Here is a 13,403-nt window from a genome sequence, read left to right as displayed (position 1 = left end):
GACTGTTTCCACCAAGACACATGGAGGAGCAGCAGATGGAGTGCAGCTGTCACTGAGCCATCTCCTACCCTGCCACCAGCTGAGCTCCTAGCCCTGGGGACGTGCAGTGCAGGGAGGCGATTCCTGGAGAGGTCAAACACTACAAGCAAACACCTGTCAATGCATTATTCACTGACCACCAGGATTGCAGGAAAGCCTGGGGAATGTATTCCATTAACCTCCTCTGACCACCTGGATTAGAACCAGGAGCCATTATTGGCAGACGTGTTACCTGATGACAACTGACACGAGAAATTCATCTTCATTACTTGCAATCCTTACACACCCAACCCTAGAGAACCTCCTGCAACCTCATCCAAGACTCCATTTCCAAGCTCCCTATGAGCAACCAGGACCTCTGTGCCTTTCCATCCGGGAGCACCTCGGAATAACGCACATGCCTGCACCCAGCTGCTCACAGCACCCAGCGCCTGGGCAGGTCTCTGCCTGGATCTAACCTTGCTTAAAACCTCAGTGACATCGATTAATGAGGAGGAGAGAAGTGTGCAGGGCCACCTGCAATGACCTTGATGGACACCCTTGAGCAGGGAGTTAATTCCGGAGTCGCACGCAGAGGAGGTGTGGGCCCTGCCGGCTCCCGAGCAGCTATCGAAACAAACAAGTTGACAAATGAGGCTGCCTCTTAATGAAGCCTCAGCCAAAGTCAATACTCGGCCCTTCTATCAGGGCACAGATCAAAGATGGTCTCAAGGGCGAAGGACCTCGGCAGGGTGGGACAGCTGTCACTCGGAGCAGGGAAGGGATGGCTCGGAAATGAAAAGGAGCAGCCTCAGAAGCAGAGGGAGACAAGGGCAACTTGCAGAAGCAGAAACGAGAAAGATTCAGAAGAGGAGGCCTGAAGAAGGCAGGGAGAACGAAGGGTTTCTTCAGGCATGGTGTGCTCTTTGTGCACATTAATTAAATCTGGCTATTAAGATTTGGTGTCCTCTCCATCCTGCACTGTCACTGCTGCACATCCAGAGCTGCATCCTGACACAACCACATCTCAGCTATTTACTCTGCAGAGGCTTTCCTTCTCCTCCCACCCAGCTGACACTGAAATGGGGAAGGAACAAGGTTCCCTCACCTATTTGCAAGTGTTTGGGGGGGTTTAAAATTTCACCTTCAAGTTAGGTATACTTGGGGTGATATTCTGGGGGAAGGGAGGGAAATAGAAGCAGGATGGGGGAGAAAGGAGGAAAACACTCAGGTAGGAACAGCACAAGAGATAAACAGGTATCTCCCATAACAGTAAATCAGCTCCCCCACTATCCATGGATGTTTGCAGATGGAATAAGGAGGTTCTCACTAGGCATTTTGGTCCTGTGCCACCCTTGCCCCCATCAATGCCCACTGCACCATGTGAGCCACCACTTCAGGCCATGCCCTTCCCAAACCAAGCAGCCTCAGGCAGGGAATGGCTGAGATAGGAGGCCTTTGGAGGATGGTATGGACTGGGACTCACCTGGGACAGCCCAGGTCTGATCCCAGACTGGCTTCTCGCTGCCTGTGGACAACCCCCCTTGCTGCAATTCCATATCCCTGCTCTGACTGGCTTGGGGTGCAGGATCCTGGGGCAGGGATCACTTCCCTCTCCATTTGTCCAGCCCCTAGCCCAGTACGGTCTTGACCCTCAGCCAAAGGCTTCTGCTGCCACATGAGCCCACCCTAGTCCTTCCCTATGCTTTGTCTCCAGAACAATCCACAGGCAGCTCTGCTCCCCCTTTGAAAGCTCCTGGATTGAACACTGGTCTAAGCTGATGGCAACAACGACCCAGCATACTTATCTCCAGGTCAACCTAAATATTTCATTTAGCTTCTAAAGAAGTCAATGCCTTGCTCTCTTTCTTCCTTTATTTTAAATCTCGGAATGCATACCGACTCTCATGAATATTGATGAGGATCATTAGTCACTGAACATTTCACTTCCCTTCTCTTTTCCTCGTCTATATAAAAGCTTCATCTTTGTTAAAGGGAAAAAAAAAATCCATCTCAAGTTATATCTCTGGATGTGCTTTAAGATTAACTCCATTAATACATTTATAGAGGAGTAAATACCAATGGGAGCAAACACTGGGTATAAAAGGACATGTAGATACCAGCCCTGAGACTGGTGCTGCACTGGGGGGAACTGGTAGGGTTTGTGGCTGGTTCTTTGCTTTGTGAAGGTTCATGGTACTGTCTCTGAGTACTAAATAATCACTGTATTGGTTGCCTGGCCAAGGGGATTCCACTCACACTCCCCTCACACATGCTCCCTATCTATCCTTCAGGTTTTTGACTATTCCCATTCCTTCCATCTTCATCAGCCTCAACCTGAAGGCTGCTGATGGGCTTCAGTCACCCCGAGTGAATACAGATGGCAGGGTTTGGCCAGAGACAGCAAATAACTTGGGAAGAAAATAGAAAACCAAGACTTGCAGCATTTAGCTTGATGCTTCACAACAGCATTTCCCTTATTTCCTGACCATATGAAAGGGTTTTTAGAAGGGTTTAAAACCAAGTCAGCTCAAACACAGCAATGTGCTGGGTGTTTTGCAGTGTATTTCACTCAAATCCAACACAGTCCCACTGCACTGAGGAATGGGAACAGGATCATTTTGTAGCCTGAAACACACAATTTCTTCCCATTTTGTCATTATAGCAGTGAAATGGAGCTGCCTCGCAGTGCTCCTGTAAGAGAGAAGCTTCAGCTCAGGGGTTGGGACTGCAGAGATGGTGTTATGTGACACACAGGGAAAGCCGTGGGGGATGGAGCTTCGAAACGAGTTATTTAAGCCTTTTCCTAGCACACCAAAGGCTCAGACTCTGCAGTGCCTGAAACACCAGAGGGTTTCAGCTTCACACCAGTCTCAGCTCCCACCCCACAGCCTGGATTGAGCTGGAAGTCCTCCAGCCCCAGCAACTTTCGGCTCACATTTGCAGAGCAGATTTGCTCCTGTGACTCCAGAGCCATGGCCATGGCAAGCCTTGGCTGTTTGTGGGTACCAAGTGTGTGTCTCAGGGTGAGGCTTGCAAGGCTGCAGCAGTTTTCATTGATATTCTAAGCAACAAGAACTTGATACTGCTTCGTTGTTCCAGTCCAGGCGGCTCGAAACCTTCTCTGCCTGCTGAAAGCATGTGGCTGCTTCCAGGAGAGAGAGATTGGAGATCCAAACCAGGCAGGAATGAACTCTGTGTTTCCTTGCAGCTGTGGTAGAAAGCAGCATTGCACCACAGTACCTGGACTGCCCCATAAAATGTCAGAAGTGATGCTCTTCCTCCAGCGTTGGGTAGGGATATTCTGTAACACTCCTGCCCTGTTCCTGATCGAACTCGAAATCATTTTCTTGGAAGCAATGTCTTCCAGAGAGCTGGAGGCTTCCACACAACCATGCTACCGTGTCCATGCTGGGAAGATTTACAGAATCATCAGCTCCTGACTCGACGGCAGTCAGACCTGCACATCCAGGCTCTGGTCTGGTAGACCCCGTGATGTTTACTGATGGCCTGGCAGTGTTGGGTTAATGTTGGACTTGATGATCTTAGAGGTCTTTTCCAACCTAAATGATTCCATGATTCTACGTCAACAGTGTGACTGGTATTGCTAATCATAAGCTGCCTGCCAGCAGCCTCTCTGGCAGGGTCTCTGTGGACAGGGAGGGAGGAAAGCCAAGTAACAGACCCCCCAGACTGCAGCAGCAGCTCTGCAGAGGGGAAAACTATCAACAGATACACATACTCCAAAGGAAATTCAAGGGCAGCATGGAGCGGTGAGGAGATAAGAAGGCCAGAGCTGCCATCTTCAGAGAGAAGCCTTGCACCTCCTGTAATTAATGTCCCCACACCTCCTGATTGAAAATAAACCAGCCCAAGCCCCACAGAGAGGTGCACCAAAAGATGGCCAGGCAGCTCTGGCAAGGTCAAGTACACAACTCAATCTCTGCCTGTTTGCAGGTGCATTTTGCAGGACAAGCTTTTCCCAACAGCTTGCTGTGCTCCTTAGGTGCACATCCCATTCCAATGCCATTAAGGACCTAAAGGGGCACAGCAAGGGCCATGGAATTCAAGTAGCTGAGATAATCCACATCCCTCCCATACTGATCCATGAATATAAATCATTGAATCCCAGAATGGTTTGTGCTGGAAGGGACCTTAAATACCATTCAGTTCCACTCCCTGCCATGGGGTAGGGACACCTTCCTTTAGCCCAGGTTGCTCCAAGCCCCATCCAACCTGGTCTGGAACACTCCCAGGGATGGAGCAGCCACAGCTTCTCTGGGCAACTTGTGCCAGTGCCTCACCACCCTCACAGGAAAGAATTGCTTCCAAATATCCAACCTAAATTTACCCTCCTTCAGCTTTAGGCCATTTCCTCTTGTCCTACCACTACATGTCCTTGTGAAGAGTCCCTCTCCAGCCTAAGATTACTGAAATGTCTTTAGCAGACCCTCCAGTCCCTGCAAAATGACAGTGCAGAGACTTGATGTGATCCCATGTTCTCCTACGCACACCTGCAGGCTGAAGAGTGAGAGAAGCAGCTCCTGAGATATCGGATCACTACAGTACTTGGGGACTGAGGAAGGATTGTTCTCATTTATTTAAAACCAGGCAGCAGTGGCTTTCCACAGGGACTGCTGCTCAAATCAATAGATAAAATTATACCCTTAGACCATTAACTGCTACTACAACACCATTCCCGTAAAACTCCCAAGCTTTGGATCAGATTTATGACCAGCAGAGCTGTTCAGCCGCACTACAACTGCTGTAGACAACTGGAGCATCACGGATGAAACTCTGCTCTACTCTCCACAGGAGCAGAGAGCAGCAGTAAGTTGGGGAGAATGAATGGCAGAGCACGTGGGATCCTTCCCTCCGCAGCATCTTTGGAAATGTGTGTGGTGCACCAGGACTTTGCTTACAGACAGTGTGGTCCTGCCTCTTACCCACTCTTCCAGCTGACCCAACCCAGGCCAAGTCTTTCCTTGACACTAGACAAAGAGACAGCTTGTACACTGGTTTTTCTTCAGGTTTCACTTCCATCCCTGCCTTGTTCTGCTAACAGACACACAAAGCATCACAGAAATATCAATGAGGTCTCGGAGATAACAAGGCATCTGTAACAACTCCTCGGGAGCTCTCTAGCCACTTGCCTCTTCCTTCCAAACCTCTGTCAGATAAAGAACAAAAGGCTCAATGCAGCTTACACGGGAGATGCCTTCCCTAATCAATTGTGATTGTGTCTTCGCAGGGAGATAGGAGTGACAAGGCTGGGGGTAAGGAGAGCTTCCCCAGCACAGAGCTGCGGAGCCCTGGAGGAGTTGGCACCTTTATTAAAGGAGAGCTTCCCCAGCACAGAGCTGCCAAGCCCTGGAGGAGTTGGCACCTTTATTGGGGCTGACAGCAGAGTTAGCAATGCAAAGTTCCACCACACCCCACAGGGAGCTTTGGAGATCAGCTAATAATGGACACACAGCCACAACAGTCCCGGGAGAATCTGTGCCAGGGATCTGCAGAGCTTTGCAGAAATTCCCTTCCCAGGGTGCAGACAGACAAAGAACCCAAGGGCAAAGCTGTGAGAAGGTGCTGGGTTGCTCCAGAAGATGTCCAAGGTGTTTATGGGCTGTTGAGATCCACTGTGTGTATAAACAGGCTGAGCAGAGCCAGTGCTGCTTGAGCTAAACCAAGTGACACATCACAGGTCTGGTCCTAAAGGACAGACCATTTCCATCATTGGGCCAGAGATCTGAGAGAAGTTTGAGCTCCTCCTGAAGCACTGAGGTTGTTGGCATCTGCTAGAGGAAAAAGGTCACTTTTTACAGGGATAAGAAGGACTGGCTCCAATTTATCCTTGAGGCTGGGGAAGATTCATGCTCAGCCAGTGCTGCTGCAAATGTAAAAGTAACTTGCAAGATCCAGATTAAGTGTTCCCATAAATCCAAGTAATTCTGAGGCAGCAACTGCCTTGTTGGGCTGTTAATGGGTGGCATGAATACGTCACTGTGCCTCAGTGCCATGCTCTAATCAGACTTTCCCTGGCAGAAGGGTTCACTGAACCCAGTTTAAACTTTGGCAGGTGGCAGAAGGGGTGGTCAAGCAGAGAGACATTTGGAGCAGAGGCACAGACAGCTTCTCTGACAAGACATTTTCCCCCCAAAACAACAGAGACTCTGTCCCAGAGCCCCAGCTGGGTTCTCTCCAGGCAGTAAGATGGGGCTTGACAGACAGAAGAACCTTGAATGACACTGTTTTAGAATGGATGCTTCAGGTCTCGGAGGAAAAGACAGAGAGACCTTCTGTTCTGTGCTGAAGAAGTGGGAGGGCACAGTGGGCTGACATAGATGGGACATGAGAAGGATATGGACCTGCTGGAGTGAGTCCAGGGAGATGCTCTGAGGGCTGATGCCCCTTAACCATGGAGTCAGGCTGGGAGAGCTGGGTATGCTCAGCCTGAAGAAGAGAAGTCTCCAAGGAGACCTCAGAGGTCCATTCAGTTCCGTAAGGGGCTCCAAGAGAGCTGCAGAGGGACGTGGGACAAGGGCCTGGAGGGACAGAACAAGGGGGAATGGTTTCCCACTGCCAGAGGGCAGGGCTAGATGGGAGACTGGGAGGGAATTGTTCCCTGTGAGGGTGCTGATGCACTGGCACAGGTTGCCCAGAGAAGCTGTGACTGCCCCATCCCTGGAAGTGTTTCGGGCCAGGGTGGAGGCCAGGTTGGATGGGGCTTGGAGCAACCTGGGCTGGTGGGAGGTGTCCCTGCCCATGGCAGGGGGTGGAACTGGATGAGTTTTAAGGTCTTTCCAACTCAAACTATTTTGAGATTCTATGACTAACGGGGCACAGATCTGCTTGCAGCCCTATGAGTAGTGATGTATCCACCCTTTGTGCCTACCAGGAGATCCAGCACACCAATATTTAGGACAATTTTTAAAACTTAAACCCAGTTTGGCATTTAAATCCATCTCCTTCCCTCTGCTCTCTGCCCTCGGTATTGGATCTCCCCCATCTCTGCACTGCTGCCCAGCTCTCTGCCAACCCCAACTCCACAGCAAGAGCTGCTGGAGAAGGACCTGGAGCTTCTGTTCCTGCAAGAGCTGCAGATTTGCTCCACAAAGCTATTAAACAGCAGCCGAACAGAGCAACCTTTCATTGACAGGCACTCGGCCCTTTAAACGATCTCCAAATAGTGTTTGCTTTTTATTGCTTTCTGCAGTTGAACAGCCTTGATTCCAAGTTACTTTGGCTTATGATAAACTCCAGATCTATAATACTTCTATTCTCTCCCTCTTTGGTCTCTCTTGCCCACTTTTCTTTATGTTTTTATTAAAGAAAGATCCAGGCAAACAGATAGCAGATTAAACGGGAAACAAATTGAAATGGGTCAAATGTATCTTGCTTAGATGACAGCCACCCCATTAGGTACTTTTAAACAGGACAAATAATCCGTTCAGAGGCACAAGTGGGCCTTTACATTTATTCTAAATTACAAACCAAATGATTGCAGCCTCAAATGGAAGCTCTGGCTAATTGCACTAATATCTCACTAATTCCGGCACCAAGGAATGGGGGAAAAATGAACAGTTTTCACCATTTTACCAATTATTCAATTTAGGCCAAGCTACATTATGCAAACCTTGGGTTGAGCTTCCTCTCCATTTTGTGATCTATGACAAGGACTGGAATTCCAATTACTAATAATGGAGGACCTATAATTATTCTAAGGATGGGGACGAGATAATTATAAGCCATAAAACCAGCTTTCATATGCATACACAATTCTCTCCCCGTGTCTAGCAGAACCAAAACCTCATGCAGACCAGATATACGCTGAAGTTGAAGACAAAAAAAACCCCGTGCTGAGCTCTGGTGCTTGCAGGTCACCAGTGTGAAGCCACAGCTGATAACACAAGCAGGGACAGCAGCTGCTCAGCACTGCAGGGGCTGGTCTGAATCATTCTGGCAGAGGGGTTAGAACTGAGTGATCTTTACAGTCCCTTCCAGCCCAAGGGAATGGAAGATGGATGCAGGAATGGATGCAGGATCCATCCCAAAGAGAGTGGGTTGGTGGCTCTTCTTCAGTTTAGGCCTGTATCCCATGTTTGAGGTATGTGAATGAATCCCATCTTTGTAGGAGCTCCCTCTTCCCCCCAAAACTTGCTGTTGGAGCAAGTTCAGAGAAGGCTATGAAGTTGTAAGAGGACTGGAGCACTTTGCCTATGAGGACAGGCTGAGAGAGTTCGGGCCATTCAGCCTGGAGCAGAGAAAGTTGTGTGGAGAGCTCAGAGCACCTTCCAGGAGCTGAAGGGGCTCCAGGGAAGCTGCAGAAGGACTCTTGGTTAGGAACTGCAGGGACAGGACAAGGAAGAATGGGGAGAAATTTAAAGAGGGGAAATTTAGATTAGATATTAGGAAGAAATTAATTAGCGTGAGGTAGAGACACTGGCACAGGTTGCCCAGGGAGGCTGTGGCTGCCCCAACCCTGGCAGTGTTCAAGGCCAGGTTGGATAAAGCCTTGAGCAACCTGTTCTGGTGGGAGGTGTTCCTGTCCAGGGCAGGGTGGGTTGGGACTACATGATCTTTAAGATCCCTTCTAAGCCTTAACATTCTATGATTCTATGAACAAGAGACATCATAGCTTTGCATTAGTGTCTTTAAATAAGATCCCAAACCTTCCAAACACAAGAGTCCAGGTGAGATTTGCAGCTCAGACTGAAAAACTTTCAAGTCCTCACCCTTCACACTCCCAAAACTGAAAGTTTGTTTTATGCTGACCAGCCTCATGTGGCCTTTAAAGAAAGGTGATAAACCTTGGATTTGGGCAGCTCTTATGTGAGCAGATTTCTGCAGTCATTACCCAGCAAACAGGATGTGCCAAGCTCACCCTCTCCCACTGAAGGCAGAGCACTCATTGCTATGTGGACCTGCAGCTCTGCAGCACTGGCTGCTGGTACTGCCGTGCTCTGTGTAGTGCATGGAGACATCTTGGATGTAGAGACCAGCCATGGCACAAAAATAGAGAGTGGCTGCCACCAGAGGTAACTGCAGCACAGGCCCCTGTTCTGGCACACCACTTGGTGTCTGCATCCATCTGAAGGGAGGGAGGTTGTCCTTCCCTGAGTATACACCATTAACCATTAGCTGCTCCAGGAGGAGAATGCTGCACCAAATCCTTCTGTCCCTTTCCCCAGCCATGTCTGCTCCCATCACCCAACCTTGGGCATGAGGATGAAGCCCACCCTTCCTCTCTCTGGGGCAACACAGCTGTGTCCATCCCACAGAGATGCCACCTGCCCACTGCATGCAAGGTCACCAGAGCCAGTGAGGTGCCTGGAAAGGGAGGGCAGGGAGCTGCCTTGCCCTGCTGCCCTGCACACAGGGAGATGGTTGTAGGCACCTCCCAGCAGCCACCGGCTGGCAGGAACAGGTGGTGAAGGTGAAGGCTGACACCTCTCAGCGCTTAATCGTTCCCGTTAGTAGCTTTGTGAATGGCAGCCAAAAAGTGCCATAATTGCTGCAGCGACGCTTGCTAATGACTCGAGTTGGATCTGGCAAGTAGTCAAAGGCAGGAGAGAAGAAGAAAAATTGCAGGAGTAGGATTGATATCTGAATTTCTGCCTTGGACCACTGCAGGGGAGAGCGGAGCAAGCCCAGCTTGGGACCTGCAGCTATGGACAGGCAGGGACCAAGGTTGATGAGTAAGCAGAGATACACATTCCAACACATCCCTTGCCTGCCGTTGGGAAGAGAAGAGAAATGAATGTGAACGAGAAGTGGAAATACAAAAAGCAGCCCAAATTTTCAGGGTAGTTCAAGTTTCTTGTTCCTAGGGGACTAAGGTGACCCACTTTGTAGAAAACACCTTTCTACTCCACAATCACCTTGAGTCAGGGCAGCACTAGGCCTGAGGAAAGCAGGGTAACTCAGCTTACAGCCAGCATCTCCAGCCCCAGCACAACATCCACAAGGCTTGTGCCTTGGGACATCCAGTCCACAAGTTGGGGCTCCAACTGATCCACCATCATGGCCATGGGAGCTGTTCCCAAGGAGAACCTCAGCCCCCCGTGAGCACACACACGCTCCTTCTGATTATGTATCTGTTTCTGAATGTTAACAAACAGTCTGCAGCAGCTGATTGAGTGGGTTATTAGCAGAATGAAGACAGATGGTGGAGGATTAACTCCAAAGCATCTTTATTGCAAGGCCAACACTGCAGACAGCTCTACCTCTCCCTCTGTCTGCAACTGTCACCAGCTTAATTTCACCCTACAGCTCTCAGCACACGCAGAACTGCGAGCCCAGTGCCAGCCCAGCCTTTGTCACTCACAGCAAAGGGAAAAGGTAGATCACTCACGCTGGAGCAGAGTTTTCCTGCTCCCCAGCCAAATGCTCCCTAATTTCATCCCCAAATCCAACACTTTCCCTGCTGTGAGCTTCACAGCAGCAGTAAAGCAAGAGGCAATCGCACCCAATGCAAGGAGAATGCCCAACCCAAATTTGCTGAGCACATCACTAGCAGCTCTTCTGCCTTACAACTGGGAGAGGCACCAACACTGCACCCACACCTGTGTTTTCACTGCAGAGATTGTATATGTTGGTAAGAGGAACTGATGGAACTAACATGGACAGAAGCAAGTTCATGGACACTGATTCTGGCTTCTCACCCTGGAGCCCAACTCAGCTGGAAGAGCCATATCTGCAGTCACCTGTGCTAATGGACATCCATCCCCTGCCAGCTGGTAAACAAACAACATAATGCCATCAAAACCCTCACTGGGAATGGCTATGGAGCATCTCTAACCCACAAGATTTATTTTACCTTGCTGGGAGAGGTTGCCAGGCTGGCCTGCAAGTGCCCAGCCGGATCTTCTCCATGGGGACAGCTAAGAGAAACGTTTGCATAGAATAGAATATCCTGAGTTGAAAGGGATCATTGAGTCCAGCTCTTGGCCCTGCACAGGACACCCCAACAATCTCACCATGTGCCTGAGAGCATTGTCTAAATATTTCTTGAGCTCTGTCAGGTTTGGGGCTGTGCCCACTGCCCTGGGGAGCTGTTCCAGTGCCCAAACACCCTCTGGGGGAAGAACCTTCTCCTAATATCCAACCTAAGAGGTGATTTCCCAGTGCTTCGTTACCTACAAGCGATTTGTAGATGTCTCTGTTAAGTGACAGCAAGGTTCTAATGATCCCTGTAATTACCTATTTCCACTAGGATGGAGACCCCACACCTTATAATTATCCCATTGCCCCACTGCCTACCTGTGCTTTCAGTTCCTTCAGCTCCCCTGTAATTACTAATAGGGCTATTCATTAGCACCATTGTGCAATAAAGGGAGAAAAAGCTCTCACTTGGCAAAAATCCAGAAGGGAAACTGTCTCTCCCCTCATCCTTGCATGGGAACTGGCCCAAAGAGTCAGGCTCAGGCACCTCAGGCAGGAAACTCCTTCTCTGTACCTCTGTAGATGACCAGACAGCTAACCCCCTGTCAGCCTACACACCACGGAGTGTGGATCTGCACTGCAATCCACCGAAAACCCTGGAGGCTGGAGGTCTGCAGTTGTCATCCAGCACCGCTTCTAGTGAAAACACAAGTCCTAGGTGGTCTTTGTAGCCATGGAAATCCCCCTGACTTTTGTTTTTGGCAGATTGTACCTTTAAACATAATGGTCCTGCAGCCTGCAGGGGCCAGAAACTGGCTGCACGGCATCAGACATGAACACTTTGTTCCCTTTCCCACACAAAAGCTTTACTTTTGGCCTTTCATGTTTCTTTGTTCTCTCCACACAAAGCCACACTCAGCTTGCAAAGAGGCTCACTTCGTAGGCAGATGCAGGCTTTGAATCCACCGGGAGACCAAAGCCATCCCAAAGGATTGGCCCTGCTGCTCTGGGACACCCTGGGAGCATCCCCAGGGTGCTCCTGCCAATCTGGGCATGGCCTGTCCAAGAGGATTGAGGGACAGGAAGGTACCAAGAGGGAGAGACTGCACCTTCTCACAGCTCTCGGACGAGCCTCTGCCATCCCATCCCCCAGGGGAAGCTCCTTCCCTTCAAAAACAGCCTCTAATCAATGTTTGAAGAACATGTGGTAATTAACAAGCACGAGGTGAAGCCTTGTGAAGTACTTTCCCCACTTTATCAGCTCAGTCTCAGGGCTCCTGGGAACGGGAAGGAACCTTTGATCTTCTAACTGATATTTGAGCCACAAACTTGCCTCTATGACAGTTTTACTCCATGGAAACTAACTCATCTTTTGCTCTCATGAAGACAAAGTTTCCTGTGAGAACAGATCCGCCCCATGGCTAATTGCTGGTGATTTGCTGTCCCACACAAGGAAAAGGAATCATGGAATAGTTTGGGTTGGAAAAGACGTTTGAAGGTCATCTAGTCCAACCCCTTACCATGGGCAGGGACACCTTCCACTAGACCAGGTTACTCAGAGCCCCATCCAGCCTGACCTTGGATGTTTCCAGAACAGAAAGTGCAGTGGGGCAAGCAATCACACTTTTTGTCCAAATTATTTCCAACCAAAGCCCCTCAAAATGGTTAAATCAATGTTGGGGTCCAGTTTGCCATTCCCACAGTGATCTCACAGCAGCCAAACTCTCCCTGACACATCCTCAAACCCTCCCATCTCACAGAGCTCTGGGGTCTGTAACCTTTGTCTCACTCAGCACGACTCAGAAGGTGCTGCACCAGGGTTTGCTCCAGGAAAAGAAGGTCCCAGAAGCCAGGATGCCACTTCTTCCCAGCATAAGGAGTTTTTGTTTAGCTATTATGCTTCATAATTATTTATGATATTTCTATAGATTAATCAATGCTCATGAAGTACTTGGGGGATGACTGGAATATAAACTAGGGAAATTTTAGCAGGAGTTTGATGAGCTGTGGAATGGTGCCTCTGAGAGGTGCAAAGCCACTGAAAACTGAGATTCTGAGGGTGTCATGGCACTACCACCCAACTAGAAAGAAATGAAATGAGTAGATGCAGCAATGGCTGGAAGAGCTTCTCATGTGACAAATCCTCTCAGTGGGAAGAGACAGTGGATTTTGGATGTATGGAAATACTAAACAGCTGCTCTTCTCTTGCAGCTTCACACAGGGACATCCATGCGAGCTAAGATGCTCCAAAGATCAAAGGAGGAGTAGGATTTCCTCCTCAGTGTGAACAAGAACTGAGCACATCCCTAGCAGTGACACCCCTCGCAATGAAATTGCTAAAGGGGAAGGAGGAGGAGAAGGTGAGGGAAGTGCTCACCTTCAGTCATCCTGCGGTACTTCTCCTTGTACATGAACCCCAGTACTAGGCAGCATCCTCTTCCTGGGAGCCCCAGTTCTGCAAGAGAAGAGAGCTTGGTGTTAGACTGGGCTGGGGACAAGAGGCA

General features: G+C 49.5%; 1 protein-coding gene across 1 annotated transcript in view; it reads right to left on the bottom strand.

Annotated features, from left to right (window-relative positions):
* Positions 1-13,354, bottom strand: part of LOC103809626 (kin of IRRE-like protein 3) — a gene marked incomplete at both ends in the record, with an annotated part of 84,819 nt that extends 71,465 nt beyond the window's left edge. Inside the window, one exon of the mRNA XM_009082481.1 lies at positions 13,277-13,354. Within this exon, the coding sequence (XP_009080729.1) occupies positions 13,277-13,354 (78 nt within the window). The remainder of the gene's footprint in view (positions 1-13,276) is intronic.
* Between the last annotated feature and the right edge of the window lie 49 nt (positions 13,355-13,403).

Source organism: Acanthisitta chloris, unplaced genomic scaffold, assembly GCF_000695815.1.
Source record: "Acanthisitta chloris isolate BGI_N310 unplaced genomic scaffold, ASM69581v1 scaffold1489, whole genome shotgun sequence".
Classification (NCBI taxonomy): domain Eukaryota; kingdom Metazoa; phylum Chordata; class Aves; order Passeriformes; family Acanthisittidae; genus Acanthisitta; species Acanthisitta chloris.
Note: the sequence above shows the minus strand (reverse complement) of the source record. Positions and strands in the feature narration are given on the sequence as shown.